Source organism: Tyto alba, unplaced genomic scaffold, assembly GCF_018691265.1.
Source record: "Tyto alba isolate M040663 unplaced genomic scaffold, T.alba_DEE_v4.0 Super-Scaffold_1, whole genome shotgun sequence".
Classification (NCBI taxonomy): Eukaryota; Metazoa; Chordata; class Aves; order Strigiformes; family Tytonidae; genus Tyto; species Tyto alba.
Window position 1 is genome coordinate 29,678,139 of NW_024881261.1, and position 24,736 is coordinate 29,702,874.

The 24,736-nt window shown below is 39.6% G+C and overlaps 1 protein-coding gene across 2 annotated transcripts in view; it reads left to right on the plus strand.

Moving 5' to 3' along the window:
* The first annotated feature begins 548 nt into the window (after positions 1-548).
* Positions 549-24,736, plus strand: part of NRG3 (neuregulin 3) — a 412,334-nt gene continuing 388,146 nt past the window's right edge. For both annotated transcript variants that reach the window (XM_042788554.1, XM_042788559.1), the window contains exon 1: positions 549-2,718. In XM_042788554.1, coding sequence (XP_042644488.1) covers positions 2,025-2,718 — 694 coding nt within the window. In that variant the 5' untranslated portion in view covers positions 549-2,024. The remainder of the gene's footprint in view (positions 2,719-24,736) is intronic.

Below are 24,736 nucleotides of genomic sequence, written 5' to 3' on the forward strand. Positions count from 1 at the left end.
CAAGCAGACGTGTTTCAGTCGCAGTATTTTATTCTCTATATTTGTCTGTGTATATACAGAACAGATGTATTTCACAGTTTGTTTTCAACTTATCTGCTCGATTATTCTGTATAAATATTAATATATTTTTAAATACAGGACCAAGGAAATTATGTGTCAGTACCAGGAAATGACACCATGAGGTAACAGTTCAGACAACATCTGTACATACATCATTTTATACACCATTTTCTAAAATTTTGAAAATGGTGATAAACCCACCCTTTGGCAGACTGCAGTTAACCCTTCAGTGACCACTCTAGCTGTTGAAATGTGTGTCCAGTAAGCGAATGGAAAGCGCACGCTGTGCTGACCACATTGCAGCTCGATGATCGGGAGCAGATCAAAAAGGTGGAGCAGTTTCAACAGCAAAACTTGTCCGGCACCGTCCTGAGAGCTGCAGCCTCCCCACGTGCCTGCGCCGTGGGCCGCCCCCGGCTGCTGAGAAGGACCGTCCTTTCGTTGCAGGTGCCTGGCGGTTTTTGTTTTTCTTTAGGGAATCCCTTTTAGAAACAACAACGGCAAAATGCTGCTTATCGTTAGTTACCGGACAGCATCAGCGCGGGGAAGCACCTCCCCGTCCGGAGCCCCCCGGCCTTTCGCCGCAGGCCGGCCCGGCGGTGCCTCCGCTCCCTCGGGCACACGCACACCCGCGCCGCTCCCACCACGCGTGTCTTTTTTGACACAGAGCAGCAGCCTATTGGATTGCTACCACAGGACGGGTTCAGGCGCTTCCCCCACGCTCCGCTTCTTTTTTCTTTCCTTTCCTTCCCTTCCTTTCCTAGGCTCCGCTTGCCGTAGCATACACCCTCCCGAGGGGTTTGCCTGGATCATTTATTTATCCTGTGCGCATTAAGAAACCACCATTAGGCTTTGGTGGGAGGCGCCTTACTTTCTGCGCGCTAGCCTGCCTCCCTTGCGCTGCGATAGGAATACACAATTGAACAGAAGCTGCAAGCTTGGCAGGAGCTGCCTTCTGCGTGCCTATTTATTTACCGGATCCGTATCTTTTTGCCGACTGGGTCATTGCCGCCCTCCCCCCTCCAGGGCTTCATCTTTTTTTTTTTTTTTTTTTGTGTGTGTGTGTGTATTTTTTTTAATTCTTTTTTTTTTTTTTTTTTTTTTTTTTTTTTTTTTTTTACCACGGGAACCCTCGCCGGAGTTTCGATGCCGGGCCGGACTTAGCACGGGCGCGGAGGAGCTGCGCGGAGCCGTGCCTCCTGCCCCCGGGCCCCGCCCGCGGATCGGCCTCCCTGGCCCGGCGCCGGCCGCGGGTTGGCCGCGGGGCCGCGGAGTGGCGGGTGCGCTGCGCCGCGCCGCCGCCTCCCCGCGGAGCAGCCGAGGGATGCTGCTGCGCCGCGGCCGGGCATAGGCAGGAGCCGAGCGGGCGGGGGAGGGAGCGGAGGGAAGGAAGGAAAGAAGGAAGGAAGGAAGGAAGGAAGGAAAGACGGAAAGAAAAGATCCCTCAGCCCCGAGGGGAGAGGAAAAAGAGGAGAGGCGAGAAGGAGCGTGAATGTGAAGGAATGTGCCTGCTCGCCGCCGGAGCCGCACGCTTGGGATAAAAAAAAAAAATAAATCGAGGAGGCTGATTCTTGCGACTTATTACCCGGAAAAAAAAAAAAAAAAAAAAAAAAAAAAAAAAGAAAAGGGAAAGAAAAGGAAAATCCGAGAGCAGAGGGAGAAGGAGAGCGAAGAGGCTGAAGCGGGCAGCGCGCAAGAGGAGGGCGCCCGGCGGATGGCGCGGCCGTCCCGCTGACTCCGCGGGCGCGGGAGGCTGCGCGGGGCGGCGCGGCGCGGCGCGGGGCATGCCATGCCGGCGGCGTGACTGAGCGGGGCGCTCCCGCCGCCCGCTCCGCTGCGCCGCGCCGCGCTCCCCTCCGCCCCGCTCCGCTCCGCTCTCCTCCGCCCCCCTCCGCCGCATGCCGCCGGCAGCCGCGGCGCGCTGATGCCCCGGGGCCGCGGCGGCGCTGCGGACGGCCCCTAGGATGAGCGAGGGGGCTGCCGGCGCCGCGGCGCCCGGGGCGGCGGAGGCGGCTGCGGCGGGGGGCCCGGTCGGGGATGGGGCCGGGGGGCCGCCGCGGGAGCTGCGCTGCAGCGACTGCATCGTCTGGAACCGGCAGCAGACGTGGCTGTGCGTGGTGCCCCTCTTCATCGGCTTCATCGGCCTGGGGCTCAGCCTCATGCTCCTCAAGTGGATCGTGGTGGGCTCCGTCAAGGAGTACGTCCCCACCGAGCTGATGGACGCCAAGGGCGTGGGGCAGGACCCCTTCTTCCTCTCCAAGCCCACCGCCCCCCCCCGCGGCGCGGAGACCACCGCCGCCGCCACGCCGCGGCCGCCCAGCCGCGTCAGCCCCCGCCTCACCACGATGAGCCGGGCCCCCCCGCGGCCCCCCGGCACCCGCGGACCGGCGCGGAGCGCTCCGCGGCCCACCGCGGCGCGGCACCCCGCCGCGCCCCACACGGCGCCGCCCGCCAGCGGCCCCCCCGGCACCGCCGGCCGCGGCGCCCGGCCGCCGCCCGCCGCCCCCAGCACCCCGCCGCTGCCCGCCTGGCCCACTGCGGCACACGCTACCTCCTCCTACAAGATCTACGTCCACGACTCGGCGCCGTCCTGGACCTTGTCGCCCTTCCAGGAGTCCACCACCACCACGCCGGAGGCCAGCACGACCCCCAAAACCCGTAAGTGGAGCCAGCCGCCCCGCGCCCTCGGGGCGCCCGCCCTGCCCGCCCGCGTCTCCCCGTCAAATCCCGGGGTCGGGCCGGGGCGATGCCTCGGCCGGAGGCTGCCGCCCCGCCTCGGGGGGACGCGGGGTTCCCGTGCCGTCGCTGCCCTGCGGGAGGCCGCAGAACTCCCAAGTTTGCGCTTCTTTTCTCCCTCCCCCGCTTGCGCCCCCATTCTTCCCCCCCCCCCCCCCCCCCCCCCCCCCCCCCCGACGCGTTCCCCGCTTGTGCGATGAATGGTGAGGCAGGAGCAGCCATTTGAGGTGACTAGATTTCGCTCTGGTTTTTAGGAAAGATGCAGGACCCCCCCCCCCCCCCCCGCCCTTTCCTCTTCCAGGCTGGTCTGCGGAAGGTATTTAGGAGCTGCTGGGAGGTGCTTGAGCGAGAGGGACAGTTGATGACCCCCCAGGCGGCGGCGGTGACTCCCACAAGGGGCAGTGGGAAGAGCGGTCCTCGGGAGGTGCGGGGTGGGTTGTGCCTGTGCTGCTGAGGGAGTTCGCCTTTCCACACGGTCGTTTCCCTTGAAATAGGTGGGAGCGGGCTCCAGAAGGATGCTCCTTCCGTCCCAGCGCCCGGCTCCTGAAAGAGCCGCCGCCAGCTCCACCAGGAGGGAGCCCCGGGCGCCCCGCGAATATGCAGACGCAGCCAAACGCTTTCCCGGCTCCTGTGTGTAGCCAGAGCACCGTCTTGCCTTAACTGAATTTTTTTTTGAGACAGAGGGGGGGCTAGTTTCCCGATTGATGCTCGGTGGCTGGCTCTTCTCACCCTCCCGGGCACAAACCTAAGGATTCGGGCTAAATCTGAAAATTCGGTCGATCTGGGTGCATCAACTTTCAGCTTCTCGTAAAGGTTATCTAGGACAAATGAAATCCGTGCCAAAAGAACTCCTGTGTGGTGCTATTTAGCGAAATGCTCAATTATACTGTACTATAGTCATCTTCTGCGTTTTCGTGGATACAGTAGAGGTAATGAGAAGCCCTGTGTCCTCCATTAACTCTTAGTTGCTTCTGCTAGGAACGTCAATTCAATTGAATGCTATCACCTGAATTGCTTTTACAGCCCAGGGCTTGCCTTTTGCATGCTAATGTCTGGTTATTCTGCTAGAGGATTCTGTTAGCAAGTCATTTGAACTTTATTTTGTCCATTAAATCTATTTGCGGATGAGCCTCGGGGCAGAGCGTATATGCAGAGAGGACTGATCTTGTGAATTGACAAAATCGGGAGAAGAACAGCAAATTGGACGGGTATGTGTGGGTGGGTGGGTGTGCAGGTGGCGGATGGCTGGGAATGATTATGAATAAAACTATCACTATATGAGAAGCGCAAACAACAAGGCAGTAACTCTCTTCCCCGGTGTCTGCTACAGTCATTGAGAGAGAACCGTCCCTTCCAGGTGTGTCTGAGGCTGCTTGCTCTGCAGGTACAACCTAAGGAAGTCACATGTTACCAGAAGGAAAATCTTTTGTGAAGCTGAGCCCTACCCATTTCACTTAGGTGTAGGGAGCTGTAGAGGGTACTTTTTAAAAACAAAGCAGAAAAGGGAGCCTGGTTTTCAACCTATGTCTCTTGTTGAGCCTTGTGTGAGCTAGATATGTTACATGGTGTTTCAAACTGCTGTGACCTGTGTGTGTCTGAAATGCTGCCTGGGCTTGCCAGGTGGGATCTGTCGGGGTCTAAATACTCCCTTGCAATTTCTTTCTTTCTTTTCTGTCTCTTTGGGTATGTAAGAGGAATCTATAGCAATGTCTGCCCCTCTATGCTGTTTCCTTGCAAGGTGTAGAAGGCAAGAATATCCTGATTAATAAATAATGTTCAACTGACAGGACTCTCCTCCATGCAAGACGCACAAAGGAAGAAGAAAACCCACAATCTTGAAATGTTCCTGGCAGTTGCAGAGTCTCATAACTATTATTTGTTTTAAGGAGACTGCTAAAATCTTTTGCAGCAGGGTGTTTCCCCTCATTATATACAGCTTGGTTATAGGATGAAATGCAAGAAGTGCAAATCCAACAGAAATTGACCCTGTTTGGGCACATTGATAGCAGAGATTATCATTATGGAAGATTAAATAGATTACATAAAAAAGGATTTGAATTTATAGGGCATGTGGAAATTTTTTTGAAAGCCTACAGCTGTACTTTCCTGATACATATAAGCATCTCTGAGGATACATGTAAAATTCTCTGAGGCTGCAGTATCAGGAGGGGAGAGGGAGAAGAAATGCAATCTTTCTGCCGTGAACTGCTGACATGGTGTGACCCCAAAGCAAGTGTCTGCATCTGCCACTAACAGCTCTTAGGAAGAAAGAGAATTTTTTAAAACAAATTCATCCTCATTTCCCAGGTTGAGCTGCGTTTTCCTTCTGTGCCCGTTGCTCCAGCTGCCACTGAAATGAAAGTCATGGATCCCGTTGTACCGTGCGAATACAAATCTGACATGACGAACCTGATGCCCCAGCTTTCAAAATAGTACACACCTTTGTGTGATCCTCTGTCTTGGCAAAGGACGTATGTGGGCAGGAGTCATAGGTTATTTAGTATTTCACAGGTTTAAGAAAAGAGGCAGCTGTCTTTATTTATACTGGTTCATGCTGCAGTTTATTTAATTGTTTTAACATGTTAAAATGGGCTCAGAAAATGACTTAGGAAAATGGAAGGCAAATCAGGAGTTATTTCTCCAGAAACCAGGTGATTGCCCACCTGAAATAAATGTTGGTAAAGCCTTTTCTCTGTGTGTGTATTCATCTGAGGAGATGTTGTGAGATCTCTCTTTTTTTTGTGGGTGTGCGTAATGACAATAATTCTTGGTTGTGTTTCACTCAAAGTCAAGCTATCTGTTAGCTGTTTTGAAAGTTCTTGATGAAGATCCTTCAGGTTCTGACTAAGCAAAAGCCACTTACTCATCAAATCTTACTCTGTGTCTTGTGCCTGTATGTGTTCTTCATGATCACACACCGACTATGGCTTTTCAGCGTGAGCCTCTTTATCCAGTGTTCAACATAAAAATCAATTGTTGATTTAGAAGGATAGTCCAGCCTGTAGATCAGAAAAAGCAACCAACTGACTGGAACACACCAGTGAGGTTTTATTTTTATCAAGTCATTGGTTTCATTTCTAAAGAGTCATGCCCTGATTTTTCCAATATGCATTTTTCATGGTATTCTGGGTTCTTCAGTAATGTTATTATCTTTAAATTGAGATACTGTACTTGTAAGAATTCCTGTGTGAATTCAGCTATGAAATAGCACTGTGGTTTCTCTTGTGTTCATATGACCAAAGGCTAATGCAGAGAACTGAGGTCAGGCAGGTGGGGCTCAACTAATGCATGGTAACCAAGGAAAGAGATGTCACAGAACTCTTAATCAATATATCTTGTGAAGTCCAATTGAGACCTTTTTTGATGAGTCCGGACTGCAACCTGAGTATACGTTGATTTTCTGCTAAAGATTTTCTGGTCTAGTCGTTTATCCTAGTCATATTTCTGTCTCTTTGAGATGCACGGCATGGGTTCAAGTAACAAGAATCTGGCAGATGAACTGTTACCAACACTGACATTTTGGTAAAAGCTGTTTGTTTTATTTTGCACTGACTCAAATATCTTTTTCACATTAAGGATGACACTTAGATGGAACTGCGGGGTTTTCACCAACTGGAGGGTGTTGTGGGAGGTGCCAAACCATAGTAAAACCAGATCTACTCTTCCCAGAGCTCTAAAACGTTCTGCCAACAAATGACATGTATCTGTGAACACTTCGCATCATGATCATGAGCTGTCATTGAAATTGAGGGGAGCACACGTGACAGTAAAGCATGTGCCTTTAGCGTTGACTAAGATTAATATGTCAGTTATTTATCAATTTGTAATGCATCAAAAGCTGTTGAATTGGAAAAAAAAATACTCAAGTGAACAACTGGGACTTCTAAAAGCATTTGCTGCTTCTTCATTCCCACTTACTTTCTATTCACATACCATGAGTCAATGTACCACAGACATGATTAGATTTGTGTTTCCCATCTTAAATACTTGTCAACAGGAAGGCTACTGTCAAGATAAAAATAATAAATACAGAATTGTAGTCACACCACTAAAGTGGAAGTTGTTGTAATTTTACTTTTCATATTTTATAGCTATAACTTCCTTCATCTGTTTCAGTTAAGTGGGATGACACTGGACTTAATTCCATTTTCCATGTATAAATCCCCTTTATAGTTAGGAACTGGCACAGTTATCACTGAGTTCATAAGGAAGTGGAATGTTTAAGTAAGTCCCACTCACAAATACGTACATTGATTCTATTTGGATACATTTCCTCTCTGTTCCTTTTATTGAAGTGTTTGTTGGAATCCAATGACCTAGGAGAGCTTTCACAGCACTGGTATGATGAGAGGAAGGGATATGGCTGATGTTACTCCATGCTGCCTTTTAACCCTGAAGAAAATTCTTCTGGGGGTGGTAAGGATTCTCATTACATTGATTTAACCTGTGATCACTGGTAAAAGCAAAGCCTTGCATTTTATTTGGCATATTTTTTTAGCATCTGTACAAGGACATTATGTGATATATTATATGTTGACAGCAGAATACCATTATTAAATTAAAGTATTGATTCATTGCAAAGTATTATGCTAAAGTAATGTCAGTGGTTTGTCTAAACCCACAGAAAATGGAAATTAAAAATTAAAGCAAAAGACCTGTCTCTATCTACAGTACTGTGTCTAGTGTTGCAGTACATTTATCATCTGACTCATTGCTTTGAAACATCCTGCAAAGCCCAGTAAATACACAGAATGGTATGGATTTGGCTTGGACTTTATCTTTAAATTCTATAGCTCATGTGGCTTTCAGGAAGTACCTAAAACATACTGCTGTTTGGTTTTACTGATTTCTTCTATGACTTGTTTGGAAACAAACTGCACAAGGAAAGGTGCCTAGCAAAATCATGTAGGACTACTTGGTCACAAATATAAATAAATAAATTTAAACCAGAGACTTTTATATTTCTCTGAGCCTGGTGATTTCTTTTTGGGGTTCTTTGTGGTTTGAACAAGTTTGCAATACTCCAGTCTTAACTGCTTACAGAATACAAGCAGGTATTAGTACATTTGTACAGAACCTGTTTCTGAGGAGGATCAGGACCTCAAAGGCTGTAGTAAGTTCAGGATCAGTCTTCCCTAGGCAAGACAGCTATTTTGGTTGTGGTGCTTGTCCTTGCAGTGCAGTTCAGAAAAGAAACCTGGAGGCTTCATTGTAGCTAACTAGACTGAATGTCAAGTTAAAGTGTATCTTGGTTTAATTTGGAAGCTCTTTCAGATTCTGCCCTGTGAAAGGGATTTGTTGGCACTGTTACTTTTTTTTTTTTTTTTTTTTTTTTTTGCATTGTTGGGGTAGATAAAACACAGTTAGGAAAAGCAATGAGATACTTCGTTATGGAGATGATTTCTTACTCTAAGGGACTTAGTTCTTAGATCGATGTGGTGAGGGTTAGAAGTGTCATTTAGCAAGGCAGCTGTGCTCCAGATCAAAACTGGAACTGTTTTCTCATGGCTCAGCACTAAATTTCCGAGGTGAACAGCTCTTAAACCTGCTTTCATACTGTTACCTTCCCCTTCATACCTAATCTCAAGCCACTCCACTGAGTAAAGTACATTCTCTGTGGAGGAAAGTAGCTCCCTGTAAGGGCTAAGCAGATGGATTTGCCAGGCGAGGGCACTTCTGACCAGGACAAGGCAGAGGAAAGAGCATTTGCATGGCTTCCAGGGAACACACAGAGAAAGTAAATGCACATAGGTGGACAAGTGCTTTTTGAATGGGTTTTTACTCTTTATCACACAGGTTTCTGAGGCCTCTTGGTACAATGCATTCAAGGATAGAAAAATTAATAAAGCAGCCATGAGGAAAATTAAAAGAGCAGCTGTATTTATAAATTTCAGTATCCTTTTTCACAGAAGAAATACCCAATTGGACAATTCTTCCTGGTGAATTTGGTGATAGCAGGGAAAAATACAATTACTAAATGCTTATTGCTGTTTAAATGTTTGTTTCTGAAACCTTGTCAATAAACTCAATATTGCTTTAGTAATATTTACAAAGACAGATAAAATAAGTAAAACTTATGGAATTCTTCCAGTATTCCATCTTTTCTGTCCTCCAACGACAGTATTTTTCATTTCCAAAGCTGTATTTCTCATGTAGCATGTAAATAGGAGGATTCTGTGACTTGGAGGTTTTTTTTTAATATAACATATTACTCCTGTTTTCTTTTTTTTTCTTTTTTTTTTTTTTTTTGTGGTGTAGTTCTGATGACTGCTGACTGTAGGAGACAAACTGTTCAGCTTCAAAGATTATTCACATTGTATCATGTTTAGCAACTGACTTTTAAGTCCAAATTGATTTATGTTTTTTCCTCAGAGTAGTTTGATTTTTATATTTCAGCATGGATCAAACCTTTGGGAAAAGCGCAGATGGAATGGAAGAGGTTTGCTGTCCAGTAAAAACACAACTGAGTAAAAACATAAACTGAAACTTTGGTCTGAAATATCTGAAGAAATTCCTGCTCTAGTCCTTATAAAATCTGCCCAACAACTTTCAAAGTCTCCTCTTTTTGCTTTAACATCTCCTTTTTGTTTGTTACTTTTTTATTTTTATGGCTTTTCTTTTCCTTTTAAATTTTAAATTAATCTCTTGGCAATTCTAATGACTCTATAGTTGTGTCCCATCCCATCCCCCCATATGTATTTTATGTTTATAGGGAAGACGCACATTAGCAGTGCATATATATTGGCAATATGGTAGGTGTTTTTTGTAGAAAAATTAATTAGTATTTTGATCTGTATGAAAAGACCTTTCACTGAGGCATTTTATAACTTTTTTTATCAAAGAATCGAAGAAAAAATGCCCGGATAGTATTCAGTGTAGAAGTTGTGCCTCTACAGCACATTAAGTAGTTTAGAGTCTTTGTTTTTTATAATGAGATTGCTATATGGCCCAATTTTGCAAACATACAAGCCCAATTTAGAGTGTGCAAGAGATGCCTTTTCTCTTTTGTAGAGTTAGGCATCTGCAGAATCAGGGTCAATTTATGTGAACATCTGTGTGATTAAATCTGCTACTGTGTCTTAGATTGCAATATGCATGCTTACAAAACATGCCCATGTAAATAAATGTACATCAGCTTTGAAGTGCTGCTTTTAAAAGTTCTCAGCATTATCTAAATGTGCTTTTTAGAACTGAGTTTCCATTTGTACGTTTTCTTTCTGTGTGTGTGTTTAGCAATACCTGAAAAATATACTATTATCCTGTTTATCCTCTGCCTGAAATAAGTTCTGTAGTAAAATCTTTGTGTTCTGGGAGACTGTAGTTTCTTAGCTGTAGATTATCACAAGACATGTGGGCCATTATTTTATATATATCTATATATATCTCTCTCTATATATATATATCTTGTAAATTATTCCCTTACCTAATTTTATTTTTTTAATACTATTTCAGAAAATAATATTGTATAGTTTTTCCCTATATTTCTCTATACTACTTCCTCATCTAGATATATGCCAACACTGACTTTTCCTAAAGCTTATAGATAGAAAATATTGTCTAAAACATTAGAGATGGCAAGTTGTATCTTAAGATTTAGTTATTTTCTGAAACCAAAATTATGAAATTATCTTCACATTGTTCATTTCACAGCATCATTATTGTTAAAGTTTAAGGTTCTAGTTCAGTAGGAACTGAGCCTTGATTGCTGGTTGTTACCAGATAGAGGGGCTATAGCACTGTGTAACAGCAAACCATTAAATTAGTATTAATAGCAAATAGCCTCTCTTCCAGATCTGATTATTCTCACTGATGTCAGAACTTGTAAAGCAAGCATTTGAGATAAGATGGGGTTATTCTCTTGGAAGGGCTTTGGTAGTCTGTTTTTACTGCAATGACAAGGGGGGGTTTTCTAACGTGGTTGGCAAGGAAGGTAGAAAATGTACCATCTAGCCTGTAGTTGCTGTGCTGCTTCTAAATGTAATCAGGATTTTAACAAAACCAAAAAATTTGTATCAAAAAGTGTTGCTGACCTGAAAAAAATGTGCTGCACTGTGCAATGGTAATGTTTACTTATGTCTTCCATTTTCACGCATAATAAAATAACATTTCCAATAGTGGGCTCAGAGTGGCTGAGGACTGTAGGTAGCTAACCTTTTCAGTGGCTGAGTAATACTGTTGAATATTAAAAAATGATGTAGGGAATCTTTGTTTCCTCTCCCCCCAGTGAATTACAGTACAAGTGGTCATAGGGTTATCATTAAAATAATACTAAGCTATTCCAGAAGTTTTGACTTGGGATTGATTGTGTAATACTTGCTAAAAACAGTTTATTAATTGCCTTCCAAAGAGGTATGCTTTATCAGTGGCTTTTAAAGAGTAGTGTTGTGTGGCAAGGCAGTGAATTTTCCTGTTCAGTCTGTCAGTGAATTTACAAAAGAGAAGCAGGGTTTTGGTTTGAAGCCTAGAGATAATCTCCACTAAAATGGTATGGTTAAGCTGCACTGAGATGTTATGGTGATTCTTCTGCCATTTAACAGTATCAGATAGGAAGACTTTGCACTGCCAGGGTTCAGTGGGCAGTGGGTTCAGAAACTCAACAGAGGGGATTATTCTGATGAGTGTCAGTGCTCCTGATTTAGAAGGGTAGAGTTATTTTTATAATTATTTCATAAGTAGCTAAACCATATTAGTCTTTAGCTTGAAATCCGGCCCAGCTGCATAAAGGTCATGGTGTTAAAGTTCAATCCTCTCCATTATTTTTTTTTTTTTAATAACTAAAAAAGCCAAAATGCCATGCATAAATACATACAGCAATGACTTTTTCCTTAAGCAGTTTGGTTTTCTTTTAGTTTTAGATTTCAATCTTTTATAACTTAAGTTAATAGAGCATACCATATATTTTATAGAGTCAACTGCTTATTTATAAGTCTGTACCTCTGTGTAATAGAGTTGATTGTAATTATTTTCTATCAATCAAAAATGTTAGTCAGAAAAATACAGGTTGCAAACTAAAACAATGTATGAATCGTAGTATCTGACAGGTGAAAATACTCACTGAATGCTGTTCCTGTGTTTATAACATATGTAATTTTAAATTCACTGGTTACCTCAAAGCAATGTAGAAAGGATGCAATCTGCTGCAAAAGTGACACTATGTACTTCTGCAACAGGTTTTCATAGCACACATAGGCTCTCTTCCTACCAAAGCTGCTCTGTTAGGAGGTTGTACCTTTGACTCAACTAATTACCTTCTGAGCTGTGAAGATGATGACCTTGACGCTCATAATGATAATAGAAACAGTACAGAAAATGCAACATTTACAGGATACTTTTAGAGTAATAGAATTCACAGTGCGAAGGCTCATTTGTGCTGGAGAGGGTGAACATTTGCTGTCGCCTTGCCTTAGAGAAGAAGGGTGGCAGATGGGCAGTGCAGATGATGGGGTGAGCTGTACCCACCCTGCACTTCTGCAGAAGCAGCTCTTCAGCACGGTTTGGCCTGATCTGGGAAGACACAGACTTTGCCTTGGCTCTGTCAGCATTAACTATCCTGCCTTGTTCCCTACAAAAGCACGGAGGGAAAGAAGTGTTTCTAATACCTTTTCATATCTGGAGCACATTCATTATAGAGGCTTACTTAGACCTAAATGAAAAGCAAGAATAGTAACTTATTATTTTAAATTGGTTTTAGAAATATCTGCCTGCAATAGGGAATTCTTACAGGTTTTAGTTCTTGGATGGCTGGATTTAATCTGAATATATGAAGCTGAAATGTTAGTGTGTGATAAGTTTAAGAGGGGAAGAAAGAAGAGTCTGATTTTGCAATTGTTATTTTATAGGAGATTCAAGAGATCACTTGCATCTACTGAATTTTAGTAATTGGCTACACTGCAAGGCTTGATTACACCTTGTGTTTACATATATTTGAAAAGCTATCCTCTCTTACGTTGGCAAATGTAGGGGATTTGTAGCCAGCCACAGCTTCACAGCTGTAAGGTGCATTTATAAATGTGAACAAACACAGTTTGAGGAGCTGCTGAGTAATGGCTTCATATTCCTGGTTTGTTTACAGTGCATAATTTGGAAACATGAACAGGTATTTATTCAAGTTTTAAAATAATTAAGAATTATCCTGGCTGGGAAGCAACGTACCTGTAGAAAATGAAGTGTATTGGACAGTCCTAAGATAAAAGTCCTTGCTGTAAAGAGATTATTGTAGAGTCCTACAGTGAGGATGAGGTGTGCTAGGTGATGAAAAGATTAATAATTCTTGTGAGATGTTTTATTTACATACTGTGAGAATTTTGTTTAAAAGCAGTGTGGGTTTATTAAGGAGCCTATTTTTAAAAATACTTTTAAGAAGATACTGTAAGATTATATCTAATTAATTAAATACATTACATTTGAATTATTTAATTAGAAATTATTTTTTAACCATCCCTTAACATTCTAACACTCTCTTAATATTTTTTCACATTTGTAATCCTGTTTATGAATGCAATATATATGACAGCACAGACTCTTGGACTTTTTCCTTAACAAATACTACTTAAAAATAAATTTGCTATATTTTATGTAATGAAATAGAATTAGAATCTGAGAAACTCATTTCATATGTAATTGGGTATTCAGTGGGAGCTGTAGGCTGCTCTTCAGTTCTGTAAGAATCACAGCAAGAAGCAGGATAGACCACAGACAGGTACTAGACTGAATTTTTTACATGAACACTAATAATTAGAGCTTATAAAAGAATTTAGAGTCCAAACATAATGAAGCTCTTCTAATTATCACCAGATTTTGGTTCAACTCTGTAAAGACGTAATCTAAGTTCAGCTCTGCATAAACAAAGGTTGGGATAATCAAAACACATAAATAAAGGAAATAAGAGGATATTAGCTTAAATATATGTGATACGGATTTCAGCAATAGTTATGGAAAATAAGTTGATGTAAAAAAACGCAACAAACCCCAAACCCTAAAGGTAGTATCAGAGATTCAACATTATTTCATGTCTTTGTTACTTTGTATAATAATTTCCCACATGTCAGAAAAAAAAGTAACTTTTCCCACTAGGTATTGAAAAAGCATGTCTCATAGTGCATAGGTGGAGATACTTTGTGTGAAGACAGTGTTCAGGCTTGAATAAACAAACTTCAGTGCTGAACTGTTGCCTTTGGAGCTCTACCCTGCACTGCCCTTTTTTGTTACAGCTGAATGAAATTAAACTTGACTTTCCACTTCCACCAGAAGAAAGAGTGACTTTGATAGTATAGAGCTGATATAATAGACAGCTGCTATAGAATGACTACATTTTCAAAATTTCAACTTGCTTATTAGTCTGCAATTCATCCCCAAAGTAGCAGACCATTGATTATTGGTTACTGGATATTAGGGGACCAGGAGTGGTCACTACTTTTCCTCAAGCTCAGATTTTCTTCTTTGTGAAATAAAGACAAGGTGAAGAGGTACAGGTGTGAAGTGAGAGGTTTGTTATAATGAATGTCCAAAAAATAATAAGGAAGTACACTTCACAAGTCGTCTTTAAAATTTCAGAAAGTACCTGATATCCTTGATTGTGACACTGGTTGAGTGTGTGATCACTTTCAAGAATTTTCTGACAGTGAAACCTATTAGATTAAAGTATTAAAGAGGAAGGGATGGAAGCTTTTATTTTTTTTGAGGTGATTTAAAAGTGTGTCTCCAAATATAGCCAAGATATGTCCCTGAATAAAAGGGGTGTATCTGACAGCAGGGCAGGGTTGTATGCGAGGCACTATAACAAGCCAGTTACTCTAGTTCATAATTCTTTATTTTTGTCCTGCAATGAGTTGATTCAGGTTTGAATTTGAGACACTCATTAGGCCAAAACTTGCCATTATGACAACCCCATTTAAATGTTTTTAGCTTAACTTTTTAGTCAGTTGTCACTGGGAATTTTAGTAACTACTATGTTTTATATTGCTGTCTTGTTATATTTTAGAACTGAAGTGTTATTGTTGCCATATCTCACATCAAAAGGAAGAAACACTTTCAATATGGTGTAGTCTTCTATAGATAGAGTCAAAATGCTCTCTGAGTAGGTGGGATCCTTAGCCAAATCCAAGCCCAATGAGATAAGTGAGAAAAAGTGGGCTCTAGCTAACATTTAAAATAAACAGTTACAAAGGAGTGACTTGCTTAGCCTCGTCTGTTGTTCTGCATTTGCTCATAGTTGACTTTTATTAAATGTAGCTTTGTTGATCTCTTAATAAAAATAATAAAAAAAATCTGTTCTAACAATAGTAATGTATTTATTGGAGGCAATCTCAGATGTGGAATAAGACAAGGTTTATAGGAAAGCTATTCTAGTAGACCAACTAATACAATTGGAGAAAAAATGGCAAATGCTTTTTCTGTATCTGAGGTTACGTAACTGATTTTAATTTTCAACCTTCTTCCAGTAGTAGGATTTTAACATCAACAGAGTTTGAGGTATTTTTTTTAATTAACTGAAAATATTTTTCATAACTTGAACTGATATACTTAGCTTTGACGTTTACATAGGGAAGCATAAACCTTGCTAAGTGTTGTCCTACTTAGTTATCCTGCTGTTAGGTTTGGGGTTTGAAAACAATGTCAGTATCAAGAGAAACTTACTAAAGTTGAGTAAGAAACTGTTTATCACCTTAAAATTCTCATATATTCAGAGATGTGTTCTCATATATTTGGAGACAGGTTTAGTATCATTAGTTATTACTGAAGATTGATAATGTGTTAACACCTAGGTGTATGACCTCAGCACAGACATTTGCATTGAAGGCTCACTTATTATGAATTTCAAAGCCTATATGAAATGATTTATACTGGTGCTTGAAAATATGTTTTGGTAATAGCCTTTTTAATGCCTTTAGGACATTTAATTGCCATTAAGTGGCATAATCTGCTGTTTGGAATGGAGAGCTGGGAGTATTTTGGTGCAAATAGGATAATGAAATGGATTGAAAACAACAAGAAGCAATAAATTAATGGATCTGTACTATTAACAACCATCTTGGGCTTGGCATCCTATTTATGACTGGAGTATATGGTGTATACCACCTAAGGTGGGATGTTTTTACCCCAGGCAATCACGGGATTGAATACACACGGTAGTCTGTCTGGGAACTGATCCTATCCCTGCTGAAGTAGCATTAAAGCTGTGTTAATTTAAATAGTAGTGGGATAAGCCTGTGGACCTTTGTTTGTTACAGCTGAAGTCAGTGGAAGCTCTGTACCTGGCCTGGTGCAGGACACATTCAAACTCTCTCAGTCTGGCACGGTTGTGCCTGGCTGAAATACTCGTTTTACTGAACGGTGAGCTAGTATCTGTGTAGAAGGTTTTTGACAGGGTTTTTTTATTCTGCGTGACTCTCAGTGGTTCTGTCAATTTTGATTTGTAACACTTACATCATAATCTCATTATGTGAACATCAAAGCACTAAAAAAGTTTGTGGTTTCAGATGGTTTTGCTTTAAAAATAACATAAAAGTTAAATCTTTCCAAGTGGCATGCCCCCTTCCTTTCTACATATTTCAGTTGTGATCATGTGTCAGGGTGCTCAGTTGGTAGTCAGATAAGCATAAGGAGAAACTAAATGATTTCTGTGGGGATCTCAGTTTGAAGTGGTTGTCTTGACTTGGAATTTTCTTGGGGATCAGTATGTGCAGCTTTGTTGATGCCATTTGTCATTTGTAAAGAAATCTGCACTGTAAACTTCAGGTCTTAAAAGAAAGAGCATATAAAACATGAAAAATAAGTTTGTGAGATAAACTGTTGAAGTAAGGTAATATTTACCCATTTTGTAAGTTAAGACAGGATTTATAATCTAAACAACCGCTCCACTAATCTTGGAGAACTGAGGACCTCCTTGGTGACTGTTTCGACCCAGTATTTATTCTAGTATGAAACAAATGTCTAATATAGGTAAAATCCTAGTATCCCAAACAATCCTGCTTGCATCCAGTATTTTTTTATGAGCTTCATGTAAGAGGCGTGTGTGGTTAGAATTTCCCTTCAGAAGTCTCCATTTGAGAAAAGTGTCTCTTCTCAGAAAGTGGAGTCATACAGTTTTGCAACTTCAGGTTGAAAAAGTTCTACAAAAACTGAACTTCTGGAGTTCTCAAGGTCATTGCTTAATAAGGAGTTACATTTAAAAAGGTAGAAGTCTCAAACTCTTCATTAAACAGCTCAAAAAAAAAAAAAAAAACAAACCCAAAACCCTGAAACACTCCACGGTTCTCCAATGTCCCGGGTACTTTCTACGTAACCTGTGTGAAACTCTACTAAATGACCAGCTTCTCATAGAGGCAAGCAGTTGATTGTGTAACTAGCACACATAGTCACTGTGAAATGCACCACAGAAAGTGGGATTTTCAGATGACTTTATAAATATACGTAAAATAAATAATAATTAAAAAATCACATAGTATATTTGGAGTATTTACATGAAATTAAGATATGATGAAAGGAGGATTTGGTACTGCATATTTTGAAAATTCACTATAATTTTGTGCTTAATCTAACAACAGGCATGAAATGTAACATGTTCTGCTATCTTTGCTTCTCAAAACAGAGACTGTAATAACTATATAGAAATTTCATTAGTGGCTTCTGTAGAATCTTTTAAATAGGAACATGTAACAGTTATTCCCAGGTGATGTATTATTTGGAGGACATGTGCACAGTAAACCTAACAGAAGCTGTCTTTCTGCATTTTGTTTTCTTTGATGTATGCTATGCTACCTGTGCTTTACTGATGTAGTGAAATTGTGAATGATGTTTTCAGTGTTCTGCGCTGATTCTTGCATTGTTGCTGTTCAGTTAAGCTTTTCCAGGAATATCTAGAGAGAACAAGACAGTAGAGGTAGGAGAAGAGGTCTTGTGCTCAGAGGGAATGAGAAAGAAAGATTTAGAAGCTCGGGAGATCAGAAAAGCCAGTGGAATTGTATGTATTGTAAAGATTTGGCATGCTTTCTCATAGGCACATTTTATTGTGATAAAACTCCTGCCAGTAGGAAATTGTCCCAGGGTGATGCGCTGTGTCCACAATCAGGTGGTAGAGTCTGGGATCAATTCCTGTTATGATCTCCATCAGGATTCTGTAGTATTTCTCCCAGGGATTCTTGTGGGTGGCACTACTGAAGAGAAAGAAGTAATATGAGCTAGAGAAAGAATTCCACATATCAGGGGCCATTTTGGTGGATCTTTTCAGTTTCCCGAACAGAAAGATTTCCTAGCTGGTTGAACATGTTTTGTCCACACTACCTCTGCAGTCTGAGTTGAATGAACATTTAATTGCCATCATCATCACCTGAGAGCGCTACGGTCCACCACCCCTGAACCTTGTTGAAAAGCTGCCACAAGTCTCAGTGAACATGTAATCATGCCCCAGAAAATTCTGTTCACCATGATGGTGCTCACAACTGTCTTATTTTGTTGGTAGTATTATTTAATTCAAAATGATAGTTTTCAAAAAATAGAACAAGAAGGGCACCCATGTATCTTAAAATTCTACCTAATAAGAAAAGAATTCTAAATTCGGAGTATCTGAACTGTGGAAGTCCAATATTGGCATCGTGTCTTGCTTGTTTCTTTCTCTGTACCATCTATCTCACCTCAGTTTCAATTTCTGCTGCTTGCTGTATTAGAGTCAAAAATACTGAGACAGTCAACTGTAAAACATAAATTCAATACTTGCTTCCAGTTAAGCAGAGAATAACTCTTGTGTATTCAAAACTTGCTTAATTTTGAGAATTATTCTATTTTCTAGTCTACAAAAATCTTCTGAATGTCTTTGGAGAGAGAAGTATTGGGAATATCTTGTCCCACCTTTGTGAGGGTCAAAGCTGTAGTTTGATATCTGCTTGTGATTATCTGTTTGCTCTATTTTTTTTCTCTTTGTTTGTTTTTTTTTTTTTCTTCACTGGATTATATTTTATTTTTTGGCAAATGCCCTGGCATTCGCAATGAGCTTTATCAAGTCATTTGCTAGAAACTTTTCCTGATGCTTCTTTTGTGCAATAGCTTCATTTTCTCTATAAGTGGTTTCTACTGGAAATATGAAGTTTATAGGAGATGTTTCTCCATCATATTCTGTGGTAAAGATCAATGCACAGAAGTAATTTATTTTATCTGCAGTATCCATAATTGATGCCTGATCTTTTAGTGGAACATCTGATTCTTTCATAGCCTTCCTGTGACCGATACACTTAAATGCCTTATTTATTGCCTTTACCTAATAGCTTTTAAAATTCTCTTGGTTTCCCGAATAATTTGCTCAGGCTAGATTTTGTTTTTGAAAGGATATATTGTCATTTAACTTGCTGTCTTCACCTGCTGTGTTTTCTCTCTCTCAGGGAGAGAAAGAATTCCATACATTTCCAGATAAGATTACAATGTTACTTGAAACTATTATATTTTATATTCTCAGGCTTTCCCCCTTCCATTGAATTTCCTTCCTTTTTCTTTTTTCCTAGCTTCCCATCTCTTTTGAAAAGCTTTACCTGTTATTTATAATGTCTGTTGTCTTCCTTGTCATCCTCCTTTTCTGTCATAACTGAGCTGCATCATACTCGCATGTTTTAAATCAGCTTCTGATTTTGTGTGAGAACTGAATCAAAACTCATCACCTGATATACTTTTCTTTCTTTTCCAAGAAGCAGCTGTTTAATGTGCTGAAGATTTGCTGCTAGAAATAACAAAATAGTGACTATAAGAATACAATCACATTTTCCCCTGTTTATTGTGTTCTGTGATTTTTTAAGTGGCCACAGTGGGGTAGAATTTTCTGTATTTGCTTGCATCCATCAGGTAGAAAGTTGTCGAGTTATCCGCTCTCCTCTGAGTCTTTCATTACCTTATTTCATGAGCAAGAGTTTGAAGACTTTTTTCAGCTTTAACAATATTCAAGTTCCTGTCTGCTGGAGTTTTCACATGATCATTGCATTTAAGTGAGCAATTTTTATATTATCTTTACACATTGAGAATGTATTTTCTGTTACGCATGGGTATAAAATATTTGAGAATGACCCCCAGAAATTAATGTTTTCATATAGCAATATAGAACTATCTTCCAAATTCTACACTGTGATTCCTTAAATTACATTCTTGGTAGGAATCTACTTCATAAACATGGCATTTTCCTAAGCATTGTGTGTAGTGCTCAAGTAGATGGATTCATGCAGTCAGCCCTTCTAATAACAAGTCCTTATCCCTCGTGTTCCCTGCCAGTTCACACATGGCTATGGATACCTCTGGGTTTGTTTTTTCATCTCTCTGCCTGGCCGTCTAAGAGCTGTAGTTCCAATTAAGTGAATGATTTGTTGGCTGAGCAGCAGTCAGAGCAGTCCAACTCTGATGAAGGATCAGTTTCCTGTTGGTTTCTTCCTTTAGAAGACAAGATCCACATTTGGAGAGAATCCCAAGGATGCTTTGATATGGTTTCCCATGTTTTGCCACTTCTGCACTTCCTTTCTATTACAATATATTGGGTTTACAGCTGCCAAATTTGTCTTCTGAGGGCCAAATACATCACTGAGACAGCAGCCTAAATCATTCTGTCCTCTCCTCAACATATGGGGTAGTTTCTGTCTTAATTCACCTGTTGTTGCTTCTTGGTTATATATCGCTTCTTTTGGACAGATATAGTGCTACGTTTTTACTTTGGAAATTTGTGTTCGTGAGTACATGTCTCTAACTTCAATATACAAAAAGGTTGTATTTTTTTTAATGGTCATCCAGATAATTTTTTTAATGACCTTTCTTCACTTTAGGTCATTAGCTGGTACTATAAAATTCTAATGCAATAATAAATTTGGGTGGAGGTGATGTGTATTCTGAATGCCAGAGGTCTTCAAAAATGTTCCATCATTTGAAAAGGGGTCCATTTTCCAATTAAAAATAAGTTGTCTGGGCTTTATGATTCTTTTCTGCTTCCCAGGGAATAATTTAAACTTCTCAGAGTATTTCTTTTTATGATTTAGTGCCTTTTTGACACTTTCCATTTTTACGTTTAATGTTCTTGCTGTTTTTCAGAAATTATGATTCAAGTGAATATTTTAATGCACTAAGAAAATAACTTAAAGAAATACAGTAGGTTGTGTTTATCCCTTAGACATGGTAGTAACTAAGTTTTATTATGATCAGTAAACTTGTAGTGGCTTTATTTTTCTCCTGAATAGGTAATAGAGTGAAGAATAACACTGTTTTGAAAGAAAAAGCCTTTTCTGTTTTGCTCACATTCCTCAACATTTAGGAGAAGATAGAACAAGAACGTATTAAAAAGGACAATACAGAATATTAAAATTGGAACATTTTATTACATATTGGGTAGCACCATATCCTGTTTAATATGATAGTGGGATCTTTTTTTATTTGCAGATGTATAACATGATTCAATATGTATGAATATATTTGTTTTTTCAGAGGTCATGTGCAATAAAACTTCTCCTGTACATAGGTAAGAGAATTCAGCTAAATTCTGTTTCATCCTGTACTTAACTTTTCTTGGTCATGCAATTAAAACAGGTCACCATAAGTCATATTCAGCCTTAATAGTGATTCTGTAAAACTCATCATAAGCATCTATCAAGTGAAATAGTCCCTTACATGTTCGGTCGTGAGTTAGAATAATGTTAAAATGGTAGCAGAGAAAGTACAGGATTAGTTGTTTAAACAAGTGTCCTAATCTGTTAAAGAGTTCTAAACAAACAGTGATTCCTATTACATCTAGCCCCAGCTTTTCAACACCAATCATCACTGTTCAGAATGTCATCTGGACTTAGTCTCCATTCCTTTTCTTTATTGGAAACATTGGCCTGTCTTTACTTCTTGATGTATTTCACCAAAACGTAGACACAACTTAAGTAAAAACTGTATTTTCAAAATTGTAAAGGGTTCTGTGACTTTGTAAGATTTAGTATACTCATTTCAAAACATTTTTAATAATTTGCCCAAAATGGTCTTGGAAAATGAAGAATACTAGCATTATATTTATCTAATTTGGTAAATGTGGGTCTATTGCTGTTTGTCTGTTGAAAAACTATTTTTGTCAACCGATTTGTATGCCCACTTGTATTATTTACTGTAACCTTTATATTCAATTGCTTTATATAGGCTAAAAATGTTATTTTCAGAGTTACTTTGACAAAAAATTGCAATTTCCATGGTATGCACTTCATACAGCAGTGTGTGGTCTCCAGATTTTCTTCTTATCTTCTCTAACCTCATTGATTCACTTGAGTTATATCACTGTAGTTTTTTTTTTACCAAAATATTTGTAAGTTTTCTTGTGTGAGTGGCATGTGTGGTGGTTTGGGCTTTTTTTGTATTTGTCCCTTTCTGTTTTGGAGATCAATGCTTGTGAATTCATGCAATCACAAAATCAGAACCTACTAGCTAGTCCTTTCCTGTGTTTTCTCACAGTTTCCTCTTCAGTGCAGGATCAGTTAGAGGATTGGTAACACCCTGTTGCCCAGTCTTTGAGTTTCCACAAAGGCAGTTTTATTCTACTGTTTTGCAATCCTTACCTTTGGAAAGTTTTTCTAATGTCTAACATGACAGCACATTTGTTGTTCTTTCTGAGGTGCATAGGTAGAATACGTGATCCCCTTTGCATCAGTTTGGCACAGTTTGACATCCTTTATTCTTTCCCTTTTTTTTTTTAATTTTTTTTTCCCATATTTTCCTATTTTTAAGATTTGTTAGCCATTTGTTTTCTGTGCTGTGTGGTTGATCACTTCTGCTTAAGCATCATACCTTGTGTTTGTCCCAGTAGAAGAACTTCAAGTTTTTTAGATCGTTATGTGCAATCGGTAATTTTTATCTCCTTGCTCTCATCAGAACTCAGATTGGAAGTCTTCAAGTGAACTACTTCTGTGGCTCTGGGAAGCAAAAAGAATTGTTTCCTTTAACGGCATGTGAGGGAGATATTAATGTTTTTATAATTATTCCATTAAGTTAATATCTATTCTATATTTTTTTTCAAGGTCCATCACTGTTTTCTCCTTTCCTAAAATACGAAGTTAGTCTTAGAACCTTATTAATTTATATCAACTTCCTACTGGTTTTAGCTGTGTAGTAGTTGCATCTGTTTTTAGCCATTTTAGTGGTTGCATCTCGAATAATTCTAGGTGAGACAATCAAGATTTTAACAAGGTGAGAAAAATAATGTCTTTTTATTTTACTGTTTATCTGGAAAGATATGACCAATGAAATTTTGATTAATCTCTCTCAACCACTTAGTAAGAGTGTTTAATACCCTTTTACAATAGAAGATCATATTGCAAAACAACATTGAAACAAAACAGTAGTCTCTTATTTTTTATCAATATTAAGAAGTTGGTTTTGTTTGTTTTTTTGGTTGTGTGTTTTTTTTTTATTATAATAGTCTATTTTCCCATGTTGTTTGGGTTTCTTTGTTTTTTGTTTTTGTTTTTTTTTTTTTTTTTAGTTTGTTTTGGTTTTGTTTTTGTTTTTTTTTCCACAGCACACAAAACACAGGAAGGTGTAGACCTGCAGTTGACAGTAACCATCTGATTTATTTTAACTAGATTTAAAAGTTTTAGTAATTTGTATGATCTGTAATGGATTACAGGTTGAATAACTCTCAGAAGCATTAAATGGCTGGTTTGATGATTTGATTAATGCTTCTTCCAAGAACAATTTGTAGAGATTAGGATTTATTGAGATACCATTGGAGGATTAGGAATTGCTTCTTAAGGCGTTCTGAATTGACAGCTAATGGCTAGCTTTCCCTGATAGCTCTTTTGTAGTCCACTGCTGCTGGATAAAAATCAGTGAGAAAGTGAGCTTAAGTTTGTTTATCCATTAATTTTGGTTTTAACAGATGAGTTTGGCTGCCATAGTAACTTGCTTAATATGTTGTCCCCATCTATCATGATCTAGATAACCCCAATTAACACACTGATTAATCCTCAAATTCTTCTTCAGTAGTTCCCTTCTTGACTGCACAATGTGAAGGAGAGTGCTCCTGGCATGTCTGAGCAGACTGAACACATGCTCATCAATACCCAGGAAAATAGAGCCTGAAGAAAGGAACCCTCTTTTCCTCATATTTCCTGCTTTCCCTATGTGCAAAATAAAACTGAAGTTATATTAATTTTTGTATTTGTTTTTCTTAAGATGTTCTACATTTTGCTATTATTTGAACCTAAAACTAGAAGCTGCCTTGAACTTTACTATTAGCTGAAAATCCCAAAGCACATTCCAAATGTCATCATAGAAATAGCAAACGTTATAAAATGGCTTTATTTTTGAAGTTTGATAAATGGGAATAAAAAGAAATGTGTAACTGTCAATTATGAAGGACTTTTTGTGAGGAAGCCACAGCCCTCATTTCGAATCTACTACTATTCCCATAGTTGTAATCTAATTTAAATACTCTGCTTCTTAACTTTAGCTGTCATATCTATTGAATATTGACTAGGGGACAGTTCTTTCCTTTAAAAGTTAGTGACACTGAATAAATATCATCCACTATTTAGATTGCAATATTTTCACCATGTATGTAGGAACAAGCATTTATTTATTTATTCTATGCCTCCACTTACTTTTTAAAGGTGAAAAAAAAATCCAATAAATTTGGGAAAAGTCTAATAATGTGTTTTTTTTGTTTTGTTTTTTTTTTTTTTTTTTGTCCTTAGCAGGAAGTAGCTATGGTGCTGTTTCTCTGCAGTAGGTAGGATTAAGAAAAAAAGGTTTTAGCAAGGAATTTATGAAGAAACTAAATCTGTATGTTGAGCAAATAACATTTAAGAGAAAGCTACAGGGAAAGTGATCTAGACACCATTTTTATAAATTTAAGAAATTAAAGTATGGGACAGCTATTGCAGGAAATTAAAAAATAAGTCATTTTATACTACAAAAAGAATCCATTCTACACCTTTAAATTTTTGCTTCAAGT